At 43.7% G+C, this 16952-nt stretch overlaps 1 protein-coding gene across 1 annotated transcript in view; it reads left to right on the plus strand.

The window, feature by feature from the left end:
- The first annotated feature begins 3863 nt into the window (after positions 1 to 3863).
- CNNM1 (cyclin and CBS domain divalent metal cation transport mediator 1) overlaps positions 3864 to 16952 on the plus strand; it is a 46732-nt gene continuing 33643 nt past the window's right edge. Inside the window, exon 1 of the mRNA XM_032608932.1 lies at positions 3864 to 5427. Within this exon, the coding sequence (XP_032464823.1) occupies positions 3864 to 5427 (1564 nt within the window). The remainder of the gene's footprint in view (positions 5428 to 16952) is intronic.

Below are 16952 nucleotides of genomic sequence, written 5' to 3' on the forward strand. Positions count from 1 at the left end.
AATTCTTCCATTTTCATTTCATTTCATTTTGGGAATAGTCTGCCCAGACCTTCCTCTTTGTCCTCAGGTTATATACTTGCATGGCACTTTGACATCTCTTTCATGGGAGTAATTAATTAATTAGATAGGTAAGCAGTTTCCGGTTCACGTCTGTCATCCTCAGTGGAATCTAAACTCAGTGATGGCAAGGATGGTATCTGTCTATGTACAACATCTAGCACAGGGCCTAGCCCTTTGTTGACTAACAAGTATTTATTGATGAATGAACAGGTAATGAAGTAAACAAAAGCATTTAAATACATACGTTCTGAAATAGCAGAGTCATGAGATTAAAGGCAAGTGTCATTTCCTTCATCTCTCTGGGAAGTGAGGAGTTGCTCATTTTGTAAGATAGGAAGATAGTCAACATTCAGATTCTGGGGAGCTGTTTTTGGCAGCTCTTCCTTACTAGAATCACACTGCTTGAACCTGTCCCCAGGAATCCTTTCAGCTACAGTAGAGCTTTGGAAACCCAGTACTTTTCCAGATTAACTCCTGCTCAGAAAAGGAAAAGTACTCAGTCTCTCTAGATTATCTTCACCTGGTGTACATTAGTCCTTACTCACTGTCTCATGAAAGGGTAGGGACCTTAAAACTGTCTTTCATTTCACAGATAAGAAAGTGGGTCCAGAAAAGTGAGTTGAAAGCCTAACATTGTTAATAATAGAGCTGGTATAACTAGAAATGATATCACCCTTACAGTTCTCTCTCTGTCAATATAATATATCCAATAATGTAACAGCATCAGTCATTAAAAATTATGTTTATGAAAGAATTTTTATTACATTAGGGAAAATGTTCTTGATATGTTAAGTGACAGAAGCAGACTAAACTTGTATGCATAATATGTATTCAATTATATATGTGTGTGTGTTTGTTTCTCGGTTATCTATGTAGAAGATAAAAAAAGAAATGTGTCAAAATATTAACAGTGTTTATCTCTGGTTGGTGGGGTTATAGTTTATTTTTACGTAAGCTTTTCTGCATTAAAACTTTATTTTCAATAGGAATGTAATACTTTATATGAGAAATTTAGGTTTTTAAATTCCTAATTGAATATTTTTGAAAGCTTCTGTTTTGGTACAGATCAACCCCGTGGAGTGAGGGAGCATAAACCTAGAGTCCAAAGAAGTTTTACGAGTCATTTCACCTGATCTGTAAAATGGTTATTGTTATATCTACTTCACAGGGCTCTGTGTGTGTATATGAAGCAATAGATATGAAATCCCTTTGTAACTCTAAAGCTTGATAAAGGTGTTAGGTTGATAAAGATCCTTTATCATCCTTGATAAAGGATGATTAAGTCCTGTGACCAAAAAGAGGTGGGAGGGCTTCCCTGGTGGCGCAGTGGTTGAGAGTCTGCCTGCTGATGCAGGGGACACGGGTTCGTGCCCCAGTCCGGGAAGATTCCACATGCCCATGGGCCATGGCCGCTAAGCCTGCGCATCCGGAGCCTGTGCTCTGCAACAGGAGAGGCCCCAGCAGTGAGAGGCCCGCGTAACGCAAAAACAAAAAAAGAAGTGGGAGAACCCTTAGGATAACAGGTACCTTTGTGCTGAGGAGCTTAGGCTGGGAGAGGAGAGAGATCTAAGTGTCAGGACAAAAGTGAGAATATTTTTTTGCCAATACTTAACAGAAGCAATCACATGCCTGACACCTCTTCGCTCTTTCCCCTACATTTCCAATAAATGCCTCAATGTTCTCTCTCTAGATTAAACCTTCCTTCCGTCTCTTAAGCAGCCCATGCAAGAGGCAACTTGTAGTGCACAAGATCTGGTGTATTTTAAGGCAGTGGCAGGTTTGTTTCACACTCCTGTCGGAAAGCGTGAAAGGCAGCCTATGTGAGCAGCAACCCACTAAGGCCTGTTTAGTCTCAAACTAAGAAGGGGCTATTTCCACTCTGGATGATAAGAGTTTGTTATGAAAAGAAGGTAACTTTTAGCTGGGACCATTTGTATTGAGCTTTATCCTTTGCAAGTCTTTCTCAGTCAATATCTTTGGAGTTCTATGAAAAATAAGATTTCACATATGATTTTTTTTTTAATTAGAGATGTCAAAGGTAGTATGCCTAATTATTGTTATTTTTCTATTTTAAAAAGTAATACAGGGACTTCACTGGCGGTCCAGTGGTTAAGACTCTTCACTTCCAAGGCAGGCGGCGCAGGTTCCATCCCTGGTCGGGGAACTAAGATCCCACATGCCACATCCCACATGCGGTGCGGCCAAAAAATATAAAAAAATAAATAAATAAAATAAAATTATTTTAAAAAGTAATACAGACCTGTGGTAAATTTACCCAAGAGAGATGAAAATATATGTTCACACAAAAACCTGCACACAAACATTTATAGCAGCTTTATTCATAATTGCCCAAAACTGGAAATAACTCAAAAATTCTTTAACTGGTAAATGGATAAACTGTGATATATCCATGTAGTAGAATACTACCCAGCCATAAAAAGGAATGAACTATTGATAAACACAGCATGGATGACTGTCAAATGCATTATTGCTAACTTAAGTAAGGGAAGCTAGAGACAAAAGCTTGCGTATTGTATTATTCCATTAACACGACATTCTGGAAACGGAAAACTGTAGGAGAGAACAAATCAATAGCTGCCAGAGGATGAAATGGGGGGAGAGCTATGGCCACAAAGAGACGGAAAGAGGGAATATTGGAGAATGATGGCACTATTTTGGATTGTGATCGTTACATGAATATTTGCCAAAACTCATAGAACAGTACGCCAGTAAGTGAATTTTACTATATAACTTTCTTAAATAAATGCATAAAAGTAAAGTAACAGGCCCATGGTAAGTTCAAACAATACAAGGAATTCAGTAAAATGTCTCCCTCCTAGCTCTTTATGGTGATAGAATAGTTCTGCATTTTGATTTCAGCAATGATTATATAAATCTATACATGTAGTAAAATGAGACAAAACTATACACACACATTATACCAGGGCCAATTCCCTGCTTTTGGCATTGTACAATATAGGCCTGCTCCCCAGAGGTGAACACTATTACAGATTTCTTGTGTATCCTCTGCATATTAAATCTAATATTTTATATATGTATATATGTACATATACATTTATACTTACATACTTTTAATACAAACAGTAGCATATTTTACACTCTGTTCTGCACCTTGATATTTTGCAGCTATTACTTTGGAGATATTTCCATATCAGAAACACATGGATCCACATCATTATTTTCTTCTGCTGCATAGTATTCGATCGCACAGTGGTATAATAACTTAATTCAACGGTTTCTTATTAATGCATATTTGGATCATAACAAGGAATTTAACCTAAGAATTTGTAAATTTTTAAAACATGAAAGGTCAGCTGAAGTTGAGACCAAACACAGATTCAGGACTCGTCTCCAGAATATCTTTTGACCAGAAGAGGGAATGCAAGAGGCAGGAGGAGAGGCGAAATGCTGGGAAATTTCCCTGGCCAATGGTGAAGTGGCAGGACCAGATGGGAAATTCTGCCCGGTAGGAGTTCGCTGAGGGGCGCCCTACTGCTGGAATAGGAGGCCGTGCTTCAAGACAAGCCTTCCTGAGGCTGCAACTCTGCCGTACTCAAGTGCGTCGGGGTCACGCACCGTGCAGTGATGCGTGACCATTTCCAGCCTCCCGCCGGGACCCACTGCCCGGGCAGGGTCTGAACCCCCACCGCCTCCAGCTCACGCGCGCAGGGGTGCGTACACGTGGTGACCTGCCTGGGGCCGGGTTCCCGGCTCCGGCTCCTCCTCCCTCCAGCTCTCGTTAGGCTTTCTGCAGTATCACGTGCAGCCGCGCCGGGGGCAGGATGGCGGCTGCGGCAGCAGCGGTGGGTGTCAGGCTCCGAGACTGCTGCAGCAGGGGCGCTGTGCTCCTGCTCTTCTTTTCCCTGTCCCCTCGGCCCCCGACCGCCGCCGCCTGGCTGCTGGGCCTGCGGCCCGAGGACACCGCTGGAGGCCGCGTGTCCCTGGAGGGGGGCACCCTGCGCGCCGCCGAAGGCACCAGCTTCCTCCTGCGCGTCTATTTCCAGCCCGGGCCCGCGGCGCCCGTGGAGCCGGTGCCCACACCCACCCTTTCCCCAGGGGAGAATGGCACCGGCGACTGGGCTCCACGGCTCGTGTTTATCGAGGAGCCTCCGGGCGGGAGCGGCGCGGCGCCCAGCGCTGTTCCCACGCGCCCCCCGGGGTCGCAGCGCTGCCGCGAGCAGAGCGACTGGGCATCGGACGTGGAGGTCCTGGGGCCCCTGCGCCCCGGAGGCGTGGCGGGCTCAGCTCTAGTCCAGGTGCGGGTGCGGGAACTGCGTAAGGGCGAGGCAGAGCGAGGCGGCACGAGCGGTGGCGGGAAGCTCTTCTCTCTGTGCGCCTGGGACGGGCGCGCCTGGCACCACCACGGCGCCGCCGGCGGCTTCCTGCTGCGCGTACGCCCGCGGCTCTATGGCCCGGGCGGGGACCTGCTGCCCCCAGCGTGGCTGCGGGCGCTCGGAGCGTTCCTGCTGCTCGCCCTGTCTGCCCTGTTTAGCGGCCTGCGCCTGAGCCTGCTCTCGCTGGACCCGGTGGAGTTACGGGTGCTGCGGAACAGCGGCTCGGCCGCCGAGCAGGAGCAGGCGCGCCGAGTGCAGGCCGTGCGCGGCAGGGGCACCCATCTGCTCTGCACCCTGCTCCTGGGCCAAGCCGGAGCCAACGCGGCTCTGGCAGGCTGGCTGTGCGCCTCGCTGCCGCCGGGCGTCGGGGACACCGGGGAAGACTACGGCGACGCGGGGACTCACTTCCCCTGGCTGCCGGCGCTCGTGTGCACCGGCGCCGTGTTCCTGGGCGCAGAGATCTGCCCCTACTCGGTGTGTTCGCGGCACGGGCTGGCCATCGCCTCCCACAGCGTGTGCCTGACCCGGCTCCTGATGGCGGCCGCTTTCCCCGTGTGCTACCCGCTGAGCCGCCTGCTGGACTGGGCGCTGCGCCAGGAGATCAGCACCTTCTACACGCGGGAGAAGCTGCTGGAGACGCTGCGGGCCGCAGATCCTTACAGCGACCTGGTGAAAGAGGAGCTCAACATTATCCAGGGCGCCCTGGAGCTGCGCACCAAGGTGGTGGAAGAGGTGCTGACCCCTCTTGGGGACTGCTTCATGCTGCGCTCCGACGCTGTGCTGGATTTCGCCACTGTTTCCGAGATCCTGCGCAGCGGCTACACTCGCATCCCCGTGTACGAGGGCGACCAGCGGCACAACATTGTGGACATTCTGTTTGTCAAGGACTTGGCCTTCGTGGACCCCGACGACTGCACGCCGCTTCTCACGGTCACCCGCTTCTACAACCGGCCCCTGCACTGCGTCTTCAATGATACCCGGCTGGACACGGTGCTGGAGGAGTTTAAGAAGGGTGAGCATGTGGTCTAATCTCCTCCCTCAACTCCTACCCCCTTAAAAAGTATTACCCTCTCATAAACACGTGAGGCTTCAGGTACCCAAAGCCGCTTCTCTCCTATGGTACCAAAAACTCAAGGAAGGCCCTACCTCATGGCTCCCTGGGTCTTTTCATTTCACTTCTCCCTACCTTCCTTGAGGCTGATTGAGTCCCTGCCTCTTCCCGTTTACTTGGCTCACAGGATGCACTGCATTCCTCATTCATTGCATTCCAGTATTTTTTCAGGGCCTACCAGTTGCCGGGTATTGTGCGGATAGGACTCAGGAGATAGCCCTTGGAGGGCACTGCGTAGCTCCCCATTGCAGGAGGTACCTCTAAGGGTTCCCATAACAAGCAGTCTTTGCTTCCTCTCTGGGTGGGAAGCTCACCATTTCCAATTCCAGGGCAAACTCCATTGCTGGACAGCTCCAGCTGCTGAAAATGTATTTCCTACAAGGAGCAGAAATTTATGTCTCCAGAGCTTCTCTGTGGGCCCTAGTTCTGCCCTTTGAATCACATAGAGTAAGCCCCAGACACCTTAGCCATTCTTCCCCCATATTCATCTTTCCATCAACTATGCCTTGGACACACATCAAGTACCCAGGTTGGAGATTAAAAATTGACTAAGGCAGTGAGGTCCTTGTACTTCTGGGAACTCTGGTCCCATGAAGTAAGGTAGATCTAGACCTGAGGAAATATTCTGGTAAAGGGAATCACTAAAAAACCTGCATATCCAAATGAATGGGGTTTCCTTCAGAGCGGTCACATCCTCTGCCCTTGACGTCATGCCTATAACATGTTTACTCCATTTCTGGGGTTTGCCTTTGGAAACTGTCTTCTGAGGTTGAGAACAATTCACTCCAGAAAAATCAGCCTGAATACTTTAGGGTTGATCCTCTTGACATTACACAGTTTGACTGGTCCCCCGAGTAACCAGAGTTGACCCAGAAGGACCCTTGGTTGTTTTTGAAAATCAAATCTACCTTCCAGAGTCACAGTTGAGAGCGTTCAGAAAACTATCTCACAGACCCTGAAAGCAATTCCAGAAATGATTTGAGAACAGTGACATGGTTAGAATAAGTGTAGAACCTCCCAGAATAACTATTTTGAAAGAGGCATTCATCTGTACTTACGAGTTGGCATGTTTATTGAAAGCAAAACAAAGCAAATAATTAATCCCCTGACTTTAGAATCAGGTTTCAAATGTACCTTCCCTGTGGCTAGCAGGAATCTCATTTGACTATGTGTTTTTGATACATTTCTTTGTCAAAAATTCAATCTCATTTCATTATCAGCACAGGTACTCTTTGTATATAAAGACTTTGCATACAGAGAGAAATCTGGGGTCTTCCTCCTGCCACAATATTTTAAAACAAGTGAAATTGTGTTAAATATCAAAAAGTAACCTGAGAAAGGGGAAAAAGTCAAAAAGCTACTTTCAGTCTCTCAGATTTGGAGAAAGAACAGCCCTATGCTTTGTATTGATATCATGAGAAGGGGAAGGAAATGTATATATACTGCAGCTGTTTTAGCCCAGTCTGGCTACTGTCTCACCCTCTTCTGTCTGTCTCCCCCCAGTCCTTCCATGACTCATTCCCATTGCATTCAGAGGTTCATCCATACACTTTTAGCATTTTTCTTAACATTTTGTGTACCCTACAGAAGGGAGTCTTGGTTCTGGGCATAAAAGCTATGAAAATCTATATTAGTTTGCTAGGGTTGCCATAACAAAATACCATAGACTGAGTGGCTTAAACAACAGAAATTTCTTTTCTCACAGTTCTGGAGGGTGAAAGTCCAAGACCAAGGTGTTGGCCGGTTTGGTTTCTTCTGAAGCCACTCTCCTTGGCTTGCAGATGGCTCTGCCTTCTTGCTGTGTCCTTACGTGGTTGCCCCTCAGTGTGTGTGTGCTCAGCCCTGGAGTCTCTCTGTATTTGAATCTCTTCTTATAAGGACACCAGTCAGATTGGATTAAGGCTTACCCTATCAGCCCCTTTTTAATTTAACCACCTCTTATGCGTGATAGCTAAGATAGAGTTCATTGTCACGCGCTGCCAGACAAGATTTTTTTTTATTGAGGTATAGTTGATGTACAATATTATTTAAGTTTTAGGTGTACAACTTAGTGATTCACAGTTTTTAAGGGTTACATTCCATTTATAGTTATTGTAAAATATTGGCTATATTTCTTGTATTGTACTATATATCCTTGTAGCTTATTTTATACATAGTAGTTTGTACCTCTTAGTCCCCTACCCCTATTGGGCCCCCTCCCCCTTCCCTCTCCCCACTGGTAACCACCAGTTTGTTCTCCATATCTGTGAGTCTCTTTCTTTTTGTTATATTCACTAGTTTGTTTTATTTTTTAGATTCCACATATAAGTGATATACAGCATTTGTTTTGCTCTGCCAGACATTTTTAATGAAATTCCTGGGAACTCATTCATTTAGTACTTACGGGCATCTATATAGTGCTAAGCAACAGGGGAAACAATAAGACTGCCCTGAGAAAATTAACAGTCTACAAGGGTGGACAGTGTTAGAATAAAGGCAGTCTTCTGAAGCAGAAATTGTGTCTTACTAACCTCTGTACCTCCAGCACCTTGCACTGTGCCTCCCATGTAGTAGGCTGCTGGAAAAAGTCACTATTGATCAGAAATGAGTCCTGTTGCAGAATTTCTAAATCTGGTCTAAAAAAAGGCGCGGTAGGGCTTCCCTGGTGGCGCAGTGGTTGAGAGTCCGCCTGCCGATGCAGGGGACACGGGTTCGTGGCCCGGTCTGGGAAGATCCCACGTGCCGCGGAGCGGCTGGGCCCGTGAGCCGTGGCCGCTGGGCCTGCGCGTCCAGAGCCTGTGCTCCGCAACGGGAGAGGCCACAACAGTGAGAGGCCCGCGTACCGCAAAAAAAAAAGAAAAAAAAAAAGGCACGGTAACGTTCTGTCAGTAAGTGGTTAGTTTGCAATTAGGTAGATCCCTAAAGAGAAGCAGGCCATTACACCACCCCAAGAGATTTCCATGCCCCTGTAGAGCCTTGCTCTTTCCTCAAAGTGTGGTCCACGAGCCAGCAGCATGGGCCTCACTTGGGACCTTTTTAGAAATGCATATTTTCATGCCTCACTTTAAATCCACTGAATAAAAATCTGCATTTTAGCAAACCCTCAAGTGACTCATGTGTACATTAAATTTTCAGAAGCATTGTCTTCAGAGAACCTTATTAACAATGATTCGTAGATTAACTTAGAATAGAATAAATACAAGGTATAATTATCAAGGTAGGTGTTCTCTGGCTCCAAGCCATATAATACGGTGGTCATTTTCTATAAGAGTTACGTGTGCATCATAGGTTAGGAGAGGAAAGCTGAGTTGAATTACTTTTCTTTACCTTTAAAAATAACGTTTTAAGCAAGTCGTAATAGCCCTTCCATTTCCCTCACTTCCTTGCACTTCAAGGAACTTAACCACCTAAACAAACCCCTTAGGAGGTAGGAGAGGAAAATAGTAATTTTAATAGGAACAACGGTTACCATTAATTGAGCAACAGCCCTGCCAGGCCCAATGCCAAGCCCTTGACATACTCAGAACAACCCACCTGGGGAGGTATTATTACCTCCATTTTACAGATGAAGAAACTAACGCTCAGATTGATTACATGACTTGCTCAACTTTCCACAGCTAATAACTGACTGAACTGTGATTTGAACCAGATCACAGGACCCCAAAGCCTGTTCTTATTCCATCTCCCATCCCAAAACTCCTGCCACCCAAACGGTTCAAAGCTGTCCTTTCACCTCTGACTTGCTGCCCATGACTTGCTACCCTTGAGTTTCTGCAGGTTGGAAATGTAGCTTTTTATAATTACAATAATTGCTAACATGCATATTGCATTTTACAAAACATTTCTACCTACCTCTCTTATTCTTAAAACAACTCTGCAGGTATAGGTGAGGACCATAAGAAGCGTTACTTGTGCTGCCTAAGATCATCACTCACCTGGTCTATTCCAAGGCCCAGATTCAAGTCCCGGTCTTGTGATTCCAAAGCTCTTATCCATATGGGATTTTATACATATATATTTCTTATGAGCTCCAGGTCTTTAGAAGTAAGGGAAAAGGAAAGCAAGCATGTTAGTTTTACAAAAAGGAACAATATTTCTCCCCACCTGACTGTGAGTTCCTTGAGGGCAGAGAATGAATCTTACTTACTTTGTACACTCAGGACAAACACAGTGACCTTGGTGGCTAGAGGATGAATAAATATTTATTGAACAAGTGATCTTAAATAGCTAATTTCAGTTGTATTTCTATGTTTGAGTGAGGTGAACCTTAAGTACAGGATAATTAGTGTTATTCCATTGACCATAATCGATCTTCCTCTTCCCAGTTTATCCACCCCAATTAGTGGCACACCTGTGCCCCCAGTCTACCAAGGGAGAAACCTCTCCTTCACTCCCCACCCTCATCCTACTAATCACTGTCTTAGTCTTTTCCGGCTGCCACAACAAAATATCAGACTGAATGGCTTAAACAACAGAAATTTATTTTCTCACTGTTCTGGAGGCTAGAAGTCCAAGATCAAGATTCCAGCTGATTTGGTTTCTGATGAGACCTCTCTTACTGGCTTGCAGACAGCTAGCTACCTTCTCACTGTGTCCTCACGTGGCCTTTCATTAGTGCACAAGCACAGAGAGAGAGAGAGAAACAGCTCCAGTCTCTCTTCTTATAAAACTACCAATCCTTTTGGATTAGGGCCCCACCCTTGTTACCTCATTTAATCTTAGAGGGCCACTGGGGATTAGGGCTTCAACATATCAATTTGGAGAGGGGAAGGGACACAAATTTTCAGTCCGTAATAATCTCCAAAGTCGGCCAAATATTTGGAACAAAGTCTGCAAAAAATTTGCCAATACTGCATATTTCTTGTACCGTTACATAACTTAGGCTGCTATTTCTTCCACTTAGGTTATTCATTAATTTTATTCAGCAAATCGTTACTATACACCTATTGTGTAGGCACAGTGGAGAACACCACCAGTAGGGCCCCTGTCTGAATGGAGCTTTCATTCTAATACAGGAGGCAGAAATTAAACAAATGAGATAGAAATTAAGAGCATAAGCTTTGGTACCAGACTGCTCTGGTTGCATCCTGGCCTTGGGCAAGTTATTTAACTCTTTGCTTCATTAGCTGTAAAATAAGGGTAATAAAAGTATTTACTCACAGGGTTGTTTGAAATATTAAGACAATATTGCATAATACTGCTTATTTAGTAACTGTCACATAATAAATGCTAAATAAATGTTAGCTTTCATTTTAAAATATAAACACATATCTGTTACATACTCATTTGTGCAAATGTCTCCTGAGAAGTTCTACTTCCTCCAGTTATTTTCACCCTCAAATCCATCCTCTCCAGTGCCAATAAGTAATCCCTGGTGTCATCATCCCCTGCTTCAAACACTTCTGCCTGCAGGATAAAGTCTAAACTGTGCGGTCATGACCTGCTCCCCGCCCTCCCCTGCAGATTCATCACTCATCACTACCACAGCTACGCTCCAGCAACGCCGAACTCCATAGCCACACTGTGTTATTTCTTGGCTTTGTCCCTTTACTCATGCTGTCCTCTTTGTCAGGAATATACATTACCCGACTAATCCCTAGTCTAGCCCCTCCTTTAACATCAGCACAGGGGCCACCTGCTCTGCGAAACTTCTCCTATAAACCCCAGTTTGGCCAACTTAATTGTTCAATATCTCTATATTATTGAACTAACAGGCTGTATTATTAGTATGTGATGGAAAGTGCTGCCCATCCATATAATGAGCACCTGGAGGACAGAGGCTGTCTTATCTACCTTTGTAGCTGTAGCCCTTAACGATGGATATAACACAGTAAGTTTTCAATAAATCTTTATTGAATGACTGAATGAATGACTGGAAGGGGTTAAACTTTAATATAATGGAAGGGATCTGCAGAGCTCTAGTAAATGAATCATTCATTATCTCCAGCCCAATCATTTTGGACCACGCAGAAGGCCAAAGTCAAATTTTAAATGTTAGAAGAAAAGTGTTATGTATTATCTTTCTTTACTTCTTTAGGAAACAATTATTTAGCCCTTTTCAAAGCACTGTGCTAAGAGTTGGGTGTACGAGATACAGTCCCTGCTCCCAAAGAGCCTTCAGCCTAATGGGAGAATAGCTTTCCCCTTTATAAAGCTAGAAGGCAGGCTGGACTCACCTTTCCCCCCAACTTCCAACAATGTTACATTTCGCAAGTCATAGCTCAGCATATAAGAATGTGGATAAGACAGACTGGTACCTAAATCATTAAAGCAAACATGCAATAATAGAAATACTAACATGCAATGAGAACATGGAGAAGAGAGAAATTATGATAGGGTTATTTTGCTTTTATAAAATTTATACTAAAGTTTATAAATTTCTATATTTATTCATTATAGAAAATTGAAAAATATAGAACAAAGTATGAAAATCACCTGAAGATAATCATCCCACTGTCCTGAAATAATGACTTTTAATACTCTGTCATGTTAAAAATATATTGCATGCAATAACAACCTTAATCAAATTCTTAAACAGAAAAAGAAAAACCCTATGGTCTTGCCTTCTTGCACAGATCAAATATCCCATTCTAATCCTCAGAGGGATTTTTTTTTAAAGATGTTTTTGATGTGGACCACTTTTTCAGTCGGTGTGTTGCTTTATCACTCCAAATTCCAGTGTGAGCTATTTTAGCAGAAAGTCATCCCACTGCTTAATTCTATAAAAAGCTGCCAAAACATTAGTGCTCCATTCTTTGTTTTCTACAAAAGAAAATAAAAAGTTATTTCACTCAAAGTTACATTTCACTGGTATAATTAGATGTAATATGCTTTAAAATGTGTTAAACATTGCTAAATAATAATTAGTAAAATTTAGAATGAGATGTTTACCTTCTAAACAATAATTAGAATAGACAGTAAGCAAAGCACAGTCCATCATGCTCCCCTACAGGGAGGAAGAACAAAAGGAAACAAGGAAAAGTGAAAAACAATAAATTATACAAGGTTCTAACATTGCTGGTTTATATTTCTTTCTTTACAATTTTTCATTATGATTGTTGTAATATTGTTATGCAATATTTGGTTTTTTCTTAGCCTGGCAATAGAAACACCAGGTAACAAGAGAATCTGAGCTGGAAGGGGCACTGAGAAACCTGAGAGAGAATCTAATTCACACTTTTTTTTTTTTTTTTTTTTACATTTAGTTATCCTTTCCAGGACATAACAGCCTTTATTATCAGACTCTCTTTTTATCTAATCTAAATCCCACAGGCTGCAGTCAAATTCCATTTCCTCTTTTTATCATGCTTTGTGAGTCCTCTTTTATTTGGAGAATATAGTAGCTCACCTCAATTCCATTTTTTAACAACCAAATACATTTGGTTGGGTTTCTGGCTCCCTTAAAGCATTTGGTGTCTCAGGGCAGGGGGCCTGTGGATTTTCCTAGTACTCTCTTCAATTGGTTTACCTCTAGGCCCACGTTTAGCCACCCCTGGACCTTCAATAACAACTCTAAATCCTCTATTTTCTGTTGTCTATTCCTTTCCAAACTGAGATTCTTCTCAATTCCTCCTTCCCTCCTTCCCTCCCTCCTTTCCTTCCTTCCATGTGACGTTATCTTGTCTGAGGCCTCCAGCCCTCCTGGTGCTTAGAGTCAAGTAGAGAGATATACACGAATCAATAAACAGTTACAAGTGAAGACAGGTGATTTGAATAAAAAGTATAGGGAACTATGAGAGCTTATAATAGGGGGGCCTGACCTGGTATTATAGGTTAGGATAAACTCCCCCCTCTCCCCTCAGAGATATTTGTGCTGAATCCTAAAGTGTGGAAAGGAGTTCGCCAGAGCTTTCCGGGAGAAGGGAACAGACATCCAAAGGCTCTGAGGAAAGAGGGCCGTGTGCGTGCCATGCAGGGTTCCTAGGCCATTTAACACCCATTAGGGAAAGCGCCACCTCTGCCACCAACCTTCCCTCTGCCAACATTATCTGAGTGCTGGGCTACCAGGGCTCTGGGAGATGGACATGGATATAAATATCCAGGAGCTGAAAAGAGGGATGAAAATGATACAAAGCAGCCTGGGGTACAGGGAAGGGCATCCAGACAACATCTATGGGTGAGGGGGCAAGGGAGAAATAATTCCCTGGAAGGACCTGGGAAAACTTCTCTGAGGAAGTAACTGAAGAGGGACTCTGATAAGCAGTTAGGAAGGGAAGGGGCATTTTAGCTGAGGCGGGAGCTTGAGCTAGAAAAATAAAGGCAGACAGGGAACCGAGACAACATTCAAAAGCTGGTAAAACCGTGATTATAATGTTGCTTTTCTTCCAGCTAAATGGGGAGCTAGGCAGATTGAGGCATTTGTCAAACATAATTTACATTCCCTCCAAGTGCCGAAACTGTATATTTTAACTATTTTTGGTGATGATATTTCTAAAATGTTTTACACCCATTCCTGCCTTCCTTAACAAAGGATCCTAAATATAACAATCTTTTCTTGATGATCATGGTCATGAGAGTGTAGTTATTTTATGCTGTATTATAAAGCAGTTCTCCGTCTACTTTTACATTTTTCTCTGTCCTCTGGCTGTCAGCTTCTAGTCCTCTTTGAGTCGGCCTCAAGCAAATCCCTACCCTCACCTCACTCATCACAAAACCACTCTGTGTCAATTCTATTTAACTGAGAAACCAAGTAATTACGTACGTTGAGAATTGTGTGCCTGGTGTACGATAGGCTTCAATAAATATTTGTTGAATAAATTATTAATTAGGCTTTGACTGGGAGCCTCAGGTATGGGGTTGATATATAGACCTGGGATAGTTCCTTCTGGGGCCAGATTCAAGACCATGCAAAGTCAGACCTCCAGATAATGGGTCGTTACTCTGCTATTTTTGCAGCGTTGCTTAGCAAGCCAAACTGCCAACCAGCTTAGAGTCTAGTGACTAACAACTATTTTTTCATGCCCTGGTGATGCTGGTTACCATGGTGTTCTGGGTGACATGCCTGGCTTTTTTTATAATTGCCTTTTAGTGGCTCGAGAAATTTTTGGTGATAAATGCATTGATTACTCTATTTCTGATGAAGCAGAGCAGGATTACTACAAAGTACAGCCTTTTTTTTAAGCTAGAGAAAGGGACTGTTTTGTTTTTCCAAATTTAGGTGATTGCTGCAGGACTGGTAGGATAACGTTTTTTGTGTTTCTCTTCCTGATTTCATAGAAAGTGATTTGATTTGATTGTATAAATTTTTTTTTAAAGTCTAGCATGTGTCAAGGTAATTTTTCTCATTTTATTCTTAAAATTAAAATACAAACATTAGGAGTTCAAGCTCCTTTGTAAACTCAAGAGGCTGTAACTATTGGCACTGTTAAAATTCTGGTATGTCATACATCATCACAAAGAAACGTCCTGTTAAGCCAAACTGTTTTTGTAGCCCGGGGCTGTTTAGCCTTATAAAAGCATAGAATTTTAGAGCCAGAAAAAAGCACGCTGGAGATCACCTGATCCCATCCTTTAATTTTAAGGCGGAGAAAACTGAGGCCCAGAAAAGACAAATTATAAAATTGCAATGATAATCCCTTATAGTTGCAAAGCATTTACCTCTGCAAAGATCGTTCCAAACAGTAACTCATTTTGTGCTCACCATGCATGTGAAGTCAGTAGAATTTATCCCCATTTTGTACAAGGCACATGGAATCTGGAGACACAAGTGTCCTGCTCAGTGTTAGTGACTGAGGCAGAACAGGAAGCCACATCTGTGACTTGCTGTCTCAGACTGTGGAGCCACAGACATAGTCCGGGCCCAGTTCATCTGTTTACGAGCTGTGTGACTGTGGCAGGCCACTCTACCACTCTGAATGAGGCTTACCTTCCTTCTTCTTAAAATAGCAATATTGATCCTACGTTGTAAGCTTAACGCAAAGGCTAAAGATAATGCTTGTACAGCATTTAAGACATTCCACCATTTGCCTCTCTCCTCACTGATCTAGTTAAATGAATTCTGTCTAGTTAGTTGTTCTGTATAACAAGTGCTTTCTCTGATTCAGCCCATGTAGAAGTCATTGCATATAATAAGAAAATAAAAGTGAGAGCTGTTTACTTTGGATAGGGCCCAGGAGACCAAAATTGATTGTGGAAATTTCCTTATATTTCTTTTATCCTGTCATCAGTTCAGTTTCCTCCTGTATCACTCTGCCCTTCCTCAGACATCCCAGGCAAAAAAAAAAAAAAAAACTAACCTACAAACAAATATCACAGCCAGATCAATGAAACCCCTTAAAGCTGCAAGCAGTCCACAAAATGAAATATCAGGCTGGATGTGGGAAGGGTTGAGCCGGAAGGCAGACGTATTGTGCCGGGGAGTGGGGGGACAGTGACTCCTCCTTTCCCCTTCACAGTCTGAAGCCCTCCTCTGCCTTTGTGAGGTGCTGGGCATTAGTTCTGCATACTTTCAGCCATTTACAAAATAAGTTCCCATTTCTCTTAACACATTTGGGACAGGAAACCTGAGATCTGGCCTGAAATGTGGAGTCAGCAAGGTGTACTGGGAGAAGCACAGGCTATGGAGGCAGACGGACCTGAGTTGTTTCCTGACTTTATGGCGTACTAATTCTCGGCCTTGAGTGAGTCACTTATTTTTCTGAGTGTCATTTTCCTCATCTCCATATTAGTAATAACAATCCCCATTTTGCAAAGAGATGGTGAAGACCAGAGGTGACATATGAGCCCAGTTTACAGTAGGTGTGGTAATCACCACCATGGCAAAAACTGGAAAATCGAGTGGATGTTGACCTGTGCTCTCAGGAGTCAGCTTGGTTTAGATCAGAAACAGTCTGGAGAACGTCGGAGTAGCTGTAGGCGGTCTTCACCTGGAATGAGAACCTTCAGAATAGCGGGTTTTCAGGCCACCTCAGGTGTCTGGCTTCCTTCAGATAGGGCCCCCAGAGCCACATCTCTCTCTTTTCCCAGAGACTAGCCAAGTTTGGCCATAGCCCCTGGGCTGGCTCAGAACTAATAGATCTGCTGGACAACAAAGGCCCTTCTGTGTATCCTCCTCATATCTGAGATTGCTTTGTGGCCTGAGAATGACACCATCTGCCAAAGCTTAGCCAATGGTGATTGTTAAGCAGAGGATCCTGGTTATGTTTAGCCTGAACCTGGAGAGAGTCAAATCGACCCCATGGGCAGCCTCCTAGGCCAGTTCTGTGCCTAAAAGGCCTGAGGTTAAAATATCCAGTCTTGTTTAGTTCGTCTCAGAGATTTCCACAAATCCTAGCTGGGTAGGTCCTCTTCAGTTCCCTGAGTTCACATTTTGACTCCACCATTTATTGGCTGAGTATCCTTGGACCAGTTATTTTCTGAATGGGGAAAAAGCATTCAGAAATATTTTCAAAAGCATTCAAAATACTCTATATTTTGATAGAGTAGTGGGAAAGAAGGCAAGGTATATA

The sequence above is a fragment of the Phocoena sinus genome, chromosome 16 (assembly GCF_008692025.1).
Source record: "Phocoena sinus isolate mPhoSin1 chromosome 16, mPhoSin1.pri, whole genome shotgun sequence".
Lineage (NCBI taxonomy): Eukaryota > Metazoa > Chordata > Mammalia > Artiodactyla > Phocoenidae > Phocoena > Phocoena sinus.